The 13153-nt window shown below is 40.3% G+C and overlaps 9 protein-coding genes across 9 annotated transcripts; 5 read left to right on the top strand and 4 right to left on the bottom strand.

Moving 5' to 3' along the window:
* Positions 1 to 13: 13 nt before the first annotated feature.
* Positions 14 to 748, bottom strand: EROM_040350 (heat shock transcription factor; the record flags this gene model as incomplete). Its single annotated transcript, XM_009266026.1, has 1 exon — positions 14 to 748. One exon carries the CDS (start codon positions 746 to 748, stop codon positions 14 to 16), a length of 735 nt encoding a protein of 244 aa, XP_009264301.1.
* Positions 749 to 1038: 290 nt separating this feature from the next.
* Positions 1039 to 2217, top strand: EROM_040340 (hypothetical protein; the record flags this gene model as incomplete). Its single annotated transcript, XM_009266025.1, has 1 exon — positions 1039 to 2217. One exon carries the CDS (start codon positions 1039 to 1041, stop codon positions 2215 to 2217), a length of 1179 nt encoding a protein of 392 aa, XP_009264300.1.
* A 147-nt stretch (positions 2218 to 2364) lies between these two features.
* On the bottom strand, positions 2365 to 3570 carry EROM_040330 (hypothetical protein; the record flags this gene model as incomplete). Its single annotated transcript, XM_009266024.1, has 1 exon — positions 2365 to 3570. The coding sequence occupies one exon, from the start codon at positions 3568 to 3570 to the stop codon at positions 2365 to 2367; it is 1206 nt and encodes a 401-aa protein (XP_009264299.1).
* A 65-nt stretch (positions 3571 to 3635) lies between these two features.
* EROM_040320 (hypothetical protein) lies at positions 3636 to 4154 on the top strand (the record flags this gene model as incomplete). Its single annotated transcript, XM_009266023.1, has 1 exon — positions 3636 to 4154. One exon carries the CDS (start codon positions 3636 to 3638, stop codon positions 4152 to 4154), a length of 519 nt encoding a protein of 172 aa, XP_009264298.1.
* Positions 4155 to 4234: 80 nt separating this feature from the next.
* On the bottom strand, positions 4235 to 7669 carry EROM_040310 (DNA topoisomerase II; the record flags this gene model as incomplete). Its single annotated transcript, XM_009266022.1, has 1 exon — positions 4235 to 7669. The coding sequence occupies one exon, from the start codon at positions 7667 to 7669 to the stop codon at positions 4235 to 4237; it is 3435 nt and encodes a 1144-aa protein (XP_009264297.1).
* Positions 7670 to 7881: 212 nt separating this feature from the next.
* Positions 7882 to 8187, bottom strand: EROM_040300 (hypothetical protein; the record flags this gene model as incomplete). The annotated part of the gene is made up of 1 exon (XM_009266021.1): positions 7882 to 8187. The coding sequence occupies one exon, from the start codon at positions 8185 to 8187 to the stop codon at positions 7882 to 7884; it is 306 nt and encodes a 101-aa protein (XP_009264296.1).
* Positions 8188 to 8229: 42 nt separating this feature from the next.
* Positions 8230 to 8610, top strand: EROM_040290 (60S ribosomal protein L14E/L6E/L27E; the record flags this gene model as incomplete). The annotated part of the gene is made up of 1 exon (XM_009266020.1): positions 8230 to 8610. One exon carries the CDS (start codon positions 8230 to 8232, stop codon positions 8608 to 8610), a length of 381 nt encoding a protein of 126 aa, XP_009264295.1.
* Positions 8611 to 8798: 188 nt separating this feature from the next.
* Positions 8799 to 10586, top strand: EROM_040280 (putative class 3 lipase; the record flags this gene model as incomplete). Its single annotated transcript, XM_009266019.1, has 1 exon — positions 8799 to 10586. One exon carries the CDS (start codon positions 8799 to 8801, stop codon positions 10584 to 10586), a length of 1788 nt encoding a protein of 595 aa, XP_009264294.1.
* A 150-nt stretch (positions 10587 to 10736) lies between these two features.
* On the top strand, positions 10737 to 13124 carry EROM_040270 (26S proteasome regulatory subunit 4; the record flags this gene model as incomplete). Its single annotated transcript, XM_009266018.1, has 1 exon — positions 10737 to 13124. The coding sequence occupies one exon, from the start codon at positions 10737 to 10739 to the stop codon at positions 13122 to 13124; it is 2388 nt and encodes a 795-aa protein (XP_009264293.1).
* Positions 13125 to 13153: the final 29 nt, after the last annotated feature.

Here is a 13153-nt window from a genome sequence, read left to right as displayed (position 1 = left end):
GCTATATAAACACCTAAAAGAAAGCATCATATCCATCATTCTTAGAATCTGAATCTGTATGGTGGTTCTCTCCTGACTTGAAGGAAAGCTCTGGGATACTTTTTTCCTGGGGCTTGGAAGCTGATGGCCCATACCCGTCCCTAAGAGGTCCAGAAAGTTCACCAAGAAAAAGATCCATTTCATTGTGAAGATTGAGGTTATTGGGCTTAAATCGAGCCCCGAAGTCTTGGGAGTTTGTCCTAAAGACCCTCGAAAGAATCTCTATAAGCCCGTTAAGGGCTCTTTCTTGCCTCTCTATCCTTTCCTTGCAAGCAGACAATTCTGTATACAACTCCTGATTTTGTACGTATAGGTATTCCACAACCTCTTTTAGAGACCCGTCCCCAATTCTCATCCGGATGTCATTCGACTTTTTCCTCTTGATCATCCGAAGTGAGTCATCAATCCCTAGCAAATCTTCTCTTCCTTTCCTGAAGTTCTTATTATAATATATATCCTCTTCTTCAATGTCCTTAGACTTGACAAATCCATAGCTATTTAGCATGCGGATAAATGTTCCAAACTCTCTAGTCTTAGATATCAAAGGAAGCGTCTCCTTCACAAACACGTCTCGATCATATATATGAATCTTGAGCCCATCAGATGTCCAGCATATTCCCTTGTACTTCTCATCACTTGTGGCCTTATAAAGCTTCATTATGAACTTCGGTATTTTATCGAAGTTAAAGCTTGTACTTGGCTTTTCCATGATCTGGATTGATTAGGGTGTTAATTTTGAAAGGTTTCAATCTAAAAGAAGTCTCATAGATTCTGCAAATATGTTTGGGGCTTTGGGTGCAGGACTTCTTTTCTTAAAAGTGAAACATAACTGTCTAGCCACCGCTCATAGAACCCTCCTCTTTTTCCTTACATCAACTATCAATGGCCATCAAATATTTGAAACAGTATGGGATAGGAAATTAGGTTGGGTCTCAACATAGAATATTATTGGTATCTGAAAAATCCATTCTTCTTAATCAGCTTGGGGGCTCAGAACCGATGCTTGGAGACCTGGTCAATCTATCGTTATACAACACCTCATTGTTACTGCAATCTATTCCAGGGCTGTTCATATCGTTGAGCGGGCTGATTCTTGCAGGCTCGGCACTTATAGATGCTACTAATGATGCTCGTTTGGCAGACGTTCCAATCATTCTTGAAACAAACTGCATTTTGTCATTCAAAGGAAACATAGAGGTCATATTTGCAATGTACCTCTCATCTATGAGTCATTCGCCACTGTTTATATATAAGAATTACTTCATATATGTCTTTGATAACTCCAACCTAGTCTTAGCACAATCCGCCATAATAGGGCTTACAATAGGACTGGTAGGCATAATAGGGACTACTTTGTCTGGGGAACTACACACAGGTCTGGGGCTAGCCATAGTTACTGGATCGCTTGTGTCATGTATATTAACTACAATCTTGTTCATAATTCTTCTTGTAATATCTATAGAGGTGTCTAAGATTCTAGGTATCAACCCAGATAACATTATTCTTCCAACCATATCGTCCTTTGGCGATTACATGAATGTAAGATCATTGATATACTTTACAAAAAAGTTCAAAGATGCTTCAATACCATCATCCCTCATCTGCATCTTCTTGTCCATCTCTATTATTCCTCTATGTCTCTACTTTGGATTGGCCAGTAAAAAGCGGATCCCTGTTCAGCCTGTGGAGGTCTTAACCATGACTTATTTGATCAGCACAGCTACTGGATACGTTCTTGAGGATTTTTCTGCCAGGTTTCCAATTCTTGCACCGTCATTCCCTGTATTTAGTGGTATGTCTGTATCAATAGCATTCATCTACCTCCATAAGATATTCACATCAATTAATAACCAAACAATTCATAATAGCAAAGAGTCTTACATAACACTGGTATTCATTTCTGTATTGATGTCACTAACATACCTTGTAATAGCTATATTAATGGGGCTTCAATACTCCCATGAGTTCTGTATACTGTTCATGATATTTTTCGTCTTTCACGTTACAATCTTGCTAAGAGGTATCTCCATTCTTGTCGAGTACTTAGACAAAAAGGAAGAGGATACGGGCGTTATGGCTCTTCCGCTTATTGCATCGATTTCAGATGTTCTTTCCGCTGGGTTTCTTCTAGTTATAGTTGTCTTTCTAGATATATTTGGTATAAAACATAACTTTTAGCCATTGCTTCATTCATCTTCCATCAACCTGGAAATATAATGAAGTATCCTAACAAGGCTCAAGGTTTTCATGGAGACATTAACCTATCTGTTTACTATTAGAGAATAAAAATATTCAAGACTTCATTTTCCTATTATTCTGCATACATTAAGAGCATGCATCTGTAAGATATCTCAACCTTTCTAGAAGAGGCTTGCCAAACAGGTGAGCACAGGCACCAAACTTCCTCACATTACTTTCTGTTGGATACTTCTTGAGGAGTTCCTCAACCAATGCTTCATAGAAGCTGTCATTGGGATTCTTACAAAGAATCTTTAGTGATAGTTCATATGCAAGATGGAAGGATGGCACACATTCAACCATCTTCCTAACAAGATTGCACGGAAATCTTCTCATTACAATAACCTTCACAAGAATAGGTGTGTCAAGAATCAGCTGATGAATCACTTCTTTTAAGAGACGTCTTTTGGGGCAGGTTGAAAGGATTCTTTCAATGTAAATGGCCTTCATCAGCACATCCAAGTTCTTTTCCTGCCCCAGGGCCTCATACTTTCTTCTTATAAAATATACACAAGCAGATATATAAACACACAACAGCCTTGGCTTGATCGGTATTGAAAGAGGATCCCCAAATATCTTCATCCTGTTGGCATAAGGCTTTCTTGCCCCAAACATCATTTCAGGGTAGAAGTCCATCAGCACATGGAAGTATCTTTGTATTTGTGGAAATCTGGACTTCAAAAACTCTCTCTTTAGGGCCTTAAAGTCCGCACAAGACTCATGAATATACATGAACCCTTCCTCATATGTCATGTCTTTGACTTTCAGGAAATTGATAACTTCTAAATGGATGCCCGAAAGGCTGTTAGTATTCATGGTCTTCATTATTAATATACAGAGGGGAGAGATCTCTAAGAATCTAATCAACCTTGCTTTTTCCACCTCCGAGATCTTCGACACTACATATAAAATGAAGGGATTATCAATATATGATATCCTTCTATTAGCCTTTTCCAGGTTCAAGAGAAACTTCATGACTTCGACATAGTCGTTCTCATCCCATTTACTGTCGTCACACTTCCTAGGCCCATCCCTGGCTTCTAATATTATATCTTTTCCTATAATCCGTCTGACTATATAATTGACTATCTTACTGCTCCTCATGAGAATGGCGAATGGTGCCGGGCATGATGTTTCAGAAAGCATATTTTGAAACATGGCTTGGAGTATAAAGGTTAGGTATGGATTTCCTATTTCCACAAGTCTGGAGAGAGAAGAACAAATGTCCGGATTTCCTGAATTCTTCATTAAGTATAGCCTTCTGATTGCTTTCTTATCTACTTTGTAAGTCATCTCTATGTTATGGGGCCTTGCCACTATAGCCGAATAATAAATATCTGGCTCCGGAAGGGCTTAGCATGAACGTCACCAAAAGCAAAATAGATAGAGCTATAGACAGATACAAAGGGCTTAGAATAGGAAGAGGGGAATATAAAGACATGGTTAGAATACTAACAGAGGAGAATTTTACAAATACATCTCGCTCAAAAGTCATGGAGTTGATTGAGCTTTTCATTTCAGCGGAAACCAAACCAGTTTACTTGAATGAAGTGAAGAATTATCTGTTTGAGAATAATAAGGCTCTTTATGAGCGTTATGCCAGCATGTTTCTGAAAAACCCTGGCGTGTTTGAAGCATTTGGAGTGCAAGGAGAAGAAAGAAATCCAGCGGTGCAAGAGGATGGGCCTATAGAATTCAAGAGTCTAAAGCCAAAATTAAGTGGGATAGGTATTAAGAGAAAGTCAAAGGCCCTGAGAAAAGCAATCCACAGAGAAAGCAAGATGTCTGCACATCATAAGATCATGGAAGAGAAATCGGCCTCTATTGAATATCAGAGGAAAATAGACAAAATGTACAGGAAGGCACGAAAAGAATAGTATAACTTTATTCAGTCTTCCATTATCTTAATAGCTGACAAGGCGACAGAAAAGATTTTTAAGATACATACATTCAAAACCTATGTAAGATTGTACTTTTTCCAGGGCTTTTCCTGTGAAGCATCTGAATCTGTTGAGTGGTCAACCTCGTGTGCTGCCTTAGGCTTTTGAGCCGCTTTGGCTTTCTTTGGGTTATCCATAGCTCTACTTCTGGACTTTGGCTTCCTGCTCCCTTTTTTGACACGTCCACTTAACTCATCGTCGTATTCTTTGACTTCATTTTCAACAATCTTCAAATACTCCCTCTCGAAAGCATCTAAATCCTCAAGCCAGAGCACTTTTGGAGTCTTGCCTGCTAGTTTATTGTACTCCTCAAGCCTCTTCGCATGTTCATTGTTTAGCTTTTCGATTCTTTCTACAGTAAGACTTAGTATTGACATACCCAGAAGGTATTCATAATCATCAACCCTCGCATATCCTCTCGATTCAAGATCAAAGATAATTTCAGCTTTCCTCCTTCTATTTATAATGAGTCCTCCAGTGGAAACCTCTTTTATAAACTTCACCTTATTCTCCAACTTTACCAATTCGTCTTTCATTACCTTCATCATGTTATCTTTTCTCATCGAATAATATCTAAGCCGAACATCATAAAAATCCCTCAGAATATCTTTAGGCGTCGAATATTTCTTAATTCCAAGATTCTCATCAAAGCACACCATGTTGTTGATTGTGATGGTGTTACTTAGCTTTAAGTTACTAACGTGCTTGGCAAGTTTCACGGTAAAGTTCACTGTCTTTTCTGTGTGGTATTCCTTGAAGTCCTTCACCACACCAGCTTGCACAAGAGACTCCAAAAACTCCTTGTAGTTCAAAGTCCATGTACCAACAGGAAGCTCGGTGATTTCAAGGTCCATATCCCCTTTATATACCCCGGAAACCTGGAACTTTCCTTCCCCGATCTTCTCAATACTTCCTCTGAAGTTTCTATAATAGGGCACCATCTCCACAGGATCCTCACCTCTGATCATCCTTCGAATGTTTTCTACTACGTCTATTGGATTGAAGTTGGGAATGGACGTGCTCCACCCAGTTCCAATCCCCTCTGCTCCATTGACCAATACCATTGGAATAATAGGTACATAGAACTCTGGCTCTATCGAAAGATTATCATCATTGAGGTAGTTCAAGATCGCATCGTCATTCTCATTAAATATCAGCCTTGTGAGTGGAGATAGAGACGTGAAGATGTAACGTGGACTTGCTGCATCCTTTCCACCTTGAAGCCTACTTCCAAACTGCCCAATTGGAAGAAGAAGATTTATGTTATTGGATCCAACAAAGTCCTGAGCTAGGTTCACAATTGTGGAGCAAAGAGATTGTTCCCCATGATGGTATGCAGACTGCTCAGAAACGTAGCCCACCAACTGTGCCACCTTTATCTCTGACCTAAGGTTCCTCTTGAAACAACTGAACATTACTTTTCTTTGCCCTGGCTTGAGCCCATCCACCAGGCTTGGAATCGACCGGATGTTGTCTGCCATGGAAAACAAAATCAATTCTTTATTAACAAAGTCTGAAATCGATATGTGTGACAACGACTGGTCTAGAAAGGTTCCAGGCTCAAAGCTCAGAAGCCATGTTTTTCTTGCGTCTGCTTTCTTCTTGTTGAATGCAAGGTCAATGAGCTCTTTGTCCTCATCAACTAATGGGGTAAAGTGTTTAACATGGATAGGTAGGTTGCTAAAGTATTGCTTAGCATCTGCACTTGTAGATGTTCCTAGTCCTTTGTAATATTTGATGTTCCACCCTTCTTCGCTCCTTTTGAACTCCTCATATTCAGGCAAGGTGAAGAAGTCTCTGACTTGTCCTTTCTTTGTGGCTCTTATAATCGGCGTGATAAACTCCTGGAGAAACCCAGGTATCTTCAGCAATGAGGGATAGAAGTGATCCAAGAAGTTGATTATTAATCCCTTTATGTGGCTGCCATCGTGGTCTTGATCAGTCATGATCATAACATGTCCATATCTAAGGCTTGATGTGTCTTCGTAAACTTTGTTATGCTGTAGTCCCAGGATCTTTTTTATGCTCGAAATCTCGGAGTTCTCCATTATTTGCTTATGTGAAGCCTCTCTAACATTCAATAGCTTTCCTCGTAGTGGGAAAACTCCATAGGTGTCCCTTCCAACCACACTCAGCCCTGAGACAGCCAGCGTCTTGGCCGAATCCCCCTCAGTTAATATCAGAGTACAATCTTTCGATTTGTTTGTTCCTGCAAAGTTAGCATCCTCTAGCTTTGGAATTCCCGAAAGTCTGCTTGTTTTTGCCCCATCTGTCTTCTTCAACTGCAGGCTCTGTCTAGCCTTTGCAAAAGAGGCAACCTTCTGGACAATGGATGTGTTTTTTATAACACTCTTCACAAAATCAGCTATGGGCTCGCACTTCGATCCAAAGGCAGAAACTCTCAAGGTAAGGTTCTCTTTTGTCTGAGAATCAAATGCAGGGTTTTCAATGAGGCAGTTCACAAATATAAACATGCATGATTTGATTTGAAAAGGCTTTACAGAAAGCCCTTTCTCCTTCTTTTGTATCGCTTCCGATAGCGGCTCCACAATCCGCTCGACAACATGGTTCACGTGGCTCCCCCCTTTGGTTGTGCATATTGCATTGACAAACGATACTTGCTGAAATTGTTCTTCGCTTGTGGTAAGAGCCACTTCCCACCGGTCATTGATAATCTGGTGCACAACGTTGGTGCCAGGTGGAATATAAAGCTTTACATACTCCCTGAATCCCTTGATGCTGATTCTTTTTTCATTCAAAAATATCTTTACGTCCTTGACAATTCCTCCAAGGTCGTAAACCCTTTTCTTCAGTAATGCTACTATGTCATCATCTAGCCTATCCATCTTGAACCTCCTTAAGTCAGGCTTGAATGTTATTCTTGTAAAATCTCCCTTGGTATATCTGCTGATCTCGGGCTCTTCCTTGGCACCCATATTATTTCTGTACTTTTGCTTGTAATACTTCTTGACTTCGCAATCTGCAGTCTCTACAATAAACTCCTTACTGAATATGTTGCACAGTTTTGCCCCGTACCCATTCCTCCCTCCAGTGACTTTCTTTTCTTCATCATTGTAGTTAGATGATGTCAGAAGGTTTCCAAATATAAGCTCAGGTACATACACATTTTCCTCCTTGTGAATCCTAACAGGGATCCCCTTCCCATTGTTATACACAGATATCTCGTTCTTCTCAGGGTCAATGGAAACCTTAATAACATCCATCTTTGGGTCTCGTATCTTGTTGTCTGCAGCGTTGACAATTATTTCATCGAATATCTTGTATAGCCCGGGAACATACTCAATGTTCCTGCAAACCATTCTCTCGCTCTCTTCGTCCCATATATACATTTGTTGTGCTTCCTTCTCCACTGATCCTATATAAGAATCAGGCCTGAGAAGAATATGCTCCACAGGTGTTTTCTTTTGGTATGTCTCTTCAATCGTCTTCATTTATCGAAGGATGCGGAAGGGTCTATTTTTCTAGTCTGGACCAATGCAAAATAGCTCCTTGTGAAGGGCAGCATTAGGTTCACAGGGTTCATGCATTACATTTTTTACAAAAAGATTATACTTTATTTAATGAGAATCTAGGCTCGCTCTGGCTTGATGTTAGGACTTTTATCTTTCTTCAATGGAGCATTCTAGCCCTCGCCCATACCCGTTTAGATCCCTAGATTGCTATTCAGTTCCCCAAATAGCTCTTCAAGCATCTTATCTCCATCCCCGCTTTCTTTGGTCTCAAATCTCTGAATATCGGCCGTAAGATATTTCAATCTTATAAGATAATGGTATATTTCCAGAGCAGAGTCAACAAGGTTAACCACTCTTCGGGTTGCAAAAAGTAAGTTCTGGACTTCATCGCACTTATCAGATCCCTCAGATCTCAGATACTGGAGTATCTCCGTGAAATCCTCGAGAATTCTTTCTGCATTTGCTTCTATGCTCTTTACAAGCTCAATCTTCTCCATGGTGGATTGTAGATTTGTTAACGTAAAAAATTTGCCCTGGAAATGATCTTTGTGCCAAACATGATAGTTGTTGTAACAAGTGGAAAGAACGCAGGAAAGAAAGCTGTTGTGATAAAGCAACTTGACGAGAGATACGTCCTGACTGCATGTGTTGTCAGGGTTCCGAAGGACTCGGAAGATCACCAGCCCAAGTGGATAAAACGTAGAAACTCTAAGTTCTATGTCGTGCTTAAGAAGTACAACATCAGCCATCTAATTGCCACAAGGTATAAGGCAGATCTGGGGCTATCATCAATTGACTACAGTGGGATTGAGCAGAATGCCGAAACCAAGAGGGTCCTTACCGACAAGACAAAGGATTTTATGATGAAGGCATGGAAAGAGAGCAAGGCAAAATTCCTCTTTTCATCCCTCAGCTTTTGATCATTAAAGTTTTCTGACACTGCTTGAGACTTTAGATGTTTTTCTAGCGATTCAGCATCCATGGCAAAACAAACTCACTCCATCAAATCCTTATGATGAGATGGCTTGCAAGCAAAAGGGGTATTTGGATTCTATGGGTAGGGATGAAATATGAGTTCCTGAGCCACCCTGTCTCCTTTGACACGGCGATGGAAGTGGATATAAGGATTAAAAGGATAGAGGTTCCCGAGGGAACATACGACACTCTGGTTTTATGTTATGATGACGAGAAAATAATCTTTGAGGACAAGGTTGTTGTGACTTTCAAGAGATTCCACAATACAATTATAGGTGACAGCAAGATTCTATTAATGAAGAGATCGTTTCCTTGGAACCTGTGCACGGGATTTGCCTTACTAAATCATTCTTTCCTCAGAAATGGGAGCGAAGAGGAAGAACACTCATTGAACATTTTCCATGAAAGATACCGTGACAAAGCAAGCAGCTATGACTTTGAGGAGAAAGAGGTTGTAGGAAAGCTGTGTTATGTGTTTAAAAGAAGAATATACGGTGAAAGAGGGATGGAAGAGGAAGACGAGATAAGTGGATTTGTCCAGAAGGTGTTTGGATTCTTTTTCAGTAGCGAAAAAGCTGGAACCATTCTGAGTATAAAGAAACTAGTAGATTATGTCAACCGAGGAAGCCACGGATGTAGATTGAATATATTGTTTGGCGGGCTTCTGGTCGAAAAAACTATATCAGAGATCAATGCATTGTCAACAAGGAACATTGATCTTATCTTAGAGATCACCTACGATCGCCTTCCGAGGATTTTCCATGAAATAAACCATAATAAGAAGTTACCTACCGGGAAGGATGATATAAGAAACGCAGGAGACAACGAAAAGCGATTGCTAAGGTTGAACGTTCTTCTAGATCGCTTGTTATGCGACAGAAATGTTGCAGATGAAGGGCCTATGTACATGCCTAGCATATTGTCAAGCAATGGATATTTATTGTGCAGTTTGCAAATGCTTTGGAAGATAAAGAAGCTGTTTTACTTTACAATGGGCTCCTACGCTAATAGCTGGCCCAGCATTTTTCTTAAACCACAGGCACAGGTTGATGAATCCATCGCAGACGATAGAAAGGCAGTGCTCAAACTGATAGGAATAGAAGACAGGGACCTGCTTTTCATGCACTTAGAGCCCTCTGAGGTGGTTGAACACATAGTCTTTTATGATAGAGAGGGAGAAAGGGTTGTAGTTTCATTCAAGGGGACCACGAACTCTGAGGAGACTATCCAGGACATAAATTGTGAGTATGCAGAGTTTGGAACTGGGTTTGTACATAATGGATTCAAGAAGTTGGCAACTTATTTCATAGATAATCACATAAATGCAATTGAAAGGACCTTAACAAAGCTAGGGACCAAAAAGCTTCTCCTGCTAGGGCATTCTCTTGGAGGAGCGATCTCGATGCTGGTTAAGATAATGGTAGAAGAAATGAAGCTCCTGAAAGGGATGGATGTAGAAGCAATAGTTTTTTCAAGCCCCCCTGTGGTTTCCGAGGAAATAGCGTCTAGATTTAGTGATGGAATAACTGTGATCAATTATGGGAATGATATAATACCTCGAATGAGCTATGGAAGTGTTCTAGACCTCAAATTTCTCTGCTGTTCGATTGGAGAAAGACACGGGCCGTTAGATTTCAATGGGGAGATTGATAAGGACATTGATCTGGTTCTGTCTTATCTTAGAAGCACAAACATATACCCAAAGCTCTATTTACCAGGAGAGCTCATACACATAAAAAGAGTCCGATGCTCTCTTAATAAGAATGAGAACCCTATTGTTGTTTTTAGATCTGTGGACAAGAAGTTTTTTGAACAGATTGTCCTCATAAAGCATGCGCCGAAGCACCATACTGTGGGACACATAGCATCTGTTATTGATAAGGGGATTGACATGCTTGAGAAAAAGGAAAGGAAGAAGTGATTTATAAGATGTATTAAAGTACTTTCTATAATACTCATAACAAGGAGCCTGGACAATAGAAAGGGATTTATATGCGGATCTCTGAGATTTGTTGGTTAAGAGATCTTTCAAGATTCTTCAGGTTTAATTTGCGAAAAACAAACCCCTAAAATGGAGGAAGACGAGCTGAAAATCATAGTTGAAAGGATCAGAGACCCTGACCCAGACATTCAGAACAACGCGCTGAGCATGTTATTTGACATAACAAAATCATCGCATTCAAAATCTATTGATACAATTAACTTTCAATATCTTGCAGATAATCTACCTGTTCTTGAAGATGTATGCAGGGAAGTCACTGGGGATACAAGGAGACGACTGTGCGACATAATAAGTGCGATATGTGTTATTGATGACGAGAGAAAGCTTCTAGCGTATAGGGTTGAAGGAAACGTAATTGATCTTAAGGAGTGGGGACATCTATATGTTAAAAAGCTGACTGAGTGTATTGCCAATGCCAAAGGGGGCAAGATGGACTTTCCTTTTGAGAAGACTGAATATGTTGGAAGAAAGTGTATTGACTTTCTATTTAAGCATAATGCAGAATTTGAAGCGATAGATTTTCTGGTTGAAATCGGAGGGATTGAAATGATCTTGGACTATGTTGATACTCATAACTACAACAGAATAGTACTATATCTAGAGGATATGTGCTCATTTATTGAACTTTCGGATGTTATTCTTGGGATCTATCTTAAAATGAATGACCATTCGAGATATGTTGTTGGATTGATAAGGCGCCAAAGAATTAGAGAGGCCATTGAATATGTGAGGAACATAGAAGACAAGGACTATAAGAAACAATGCCTGTACATACTTGCCAGATGTGATCTGTACTACGAAACTTCGGATCGCAAGGAAAGACACATATTGTCTAATGGGCATGTTAAAGATGTTTATAGAAGTGTTGCGGCCGAGTTAGAAATAGATAAGCCAAGCAAGATGGATGGGATTCTTAAGGGCTTTAAATATGACAAAGACATAAAACAGCTTGCATCTATTGCCATTGCTAACGGATTTGTTCATATGGGATATGGGCGGGACCCGATGTTTCTACCGCAAGAGGGGGATCACCGAGTCCCTTTGAATTACGAAACTATCCTTGGATGTGACGTACCCGATCTGATCTCTATTTTTGGATCGATAGGGGTGATTGAATCATGGAATTCTGAAAAGGTGATGGAAACTCTACAAGAGCACATATTTGCTGATACGTCGCATAGGAAGACAGGAAGTCTTTTGGGTCTTGCTCTATCTGGATTGAAAAACTTTGAAGAGAGACCGGCGATTCTAGCACTTCTATCAAACAACTTGCAATCCACCAGTATTATTCATGTCATAGCCACTCTTCTAGGAATTGAGTCCATGTTTTCTGGGACACAGTCGGAGGAAGTTCGAGAACTCCTTCAGCCTCTAATGTTTTCTGACAGTAGTGAAGTCGTGTTTTTTACTGCCTTCACGTTAGGAAGTGTGTTCTGTGGAAGTGCCGATGAGGATCTCACATCCCTTATGCTGCAGACATTTGTGGAGAAAGAGAAAGAATCGGAAACACAGTTCTTTAGATTCCTGATGTTAGGACTAGCGTGTTTGTTTTATCGCAGGAAAGATGTTGAGTGCGGAATAATGGAGACAGGAAGCACCCTTAGCAAGCACGAAGGTATACTGATCAAAGGGTTTCAATATGTTGGGACAGGAGATTCGAACGTCATTGAATCCATTCTAACCGACTCGTTCACTGGGGATACGGATGCGCTTCTTGAGTCAGTTGGATTACTCAGTTGTGCCCTGGTATCAATTGGAGATGAGACATCAAGTCAGATGGTGGCAAGGATTGTCTCTTCCTCTCTGCTACTGGATTCCTCCCACTTAAGAAGTGTACTCCCTTTGTGCTACAGCCTGCTGTATCCATCGAATCCACAAGTAAATGTTCTAGATATTCTGGAAAAGTCCTTAAATATCGGAGAGACAAATTGTATCATATCTACAATCGTATCATTAGGTCTTATTGGTGCTGGCACGTTGAATTCTCGTATAACTAAGATCCTGGACCAACAATACTCTTATTACTACAAGGATTCAAAGGTCCTTCCTATGCTTAAAATTGCACAAGGCCTTGTATCCTTGGGGAAGGGGCTGTTGAGTATTTCACCCCTGTGTTTTGATAAGACAACTTTCATGCCAAAAAACATCATAGGCCTTTTTTCCACAGTATTCATGCTTCTGGACTCCTCTATCAGCCCGCTTGTGTCTTCCCATACATATATGTTCTTCTTACTCCCGCAAGCATGCACCCAAAAATATGTTACATGCTCTGAGAAGATAAACATAAGGGTAGGGCATCCGATAAACACCGTTGGAATGGTAGGCGAGCCCAAGAAACTCTCTTCTGTCCAGATACACACATCCCCTGTTGTTTTAAACGAGAAAACAAGGGCTGAGACAGACGAGAATGTCTGCTCCTCATACATTGAGGATGTGCTGATCCTTAAGAAGAATTAAAAAGAATCCCATGTCTAAAGACTGTATCA

This window comes from Encephalitozoon romaleae, chromosome IV (assembly GCF_000280035.1).
Source record: "Encephalitozoon romaleae SJ-2008 chromosome IV, complete sequence".
NCBI lineage: Eukaryota > Fungi > Microsporidia > Unikaryonidae > Encephalitozoon > Encephalitozoon romaleae.
The sequence above is the reverse complement of the archived record's forward strand: the minus strand, read 5'-3'. Positions and strand labels throughout refer to the sequence as shown.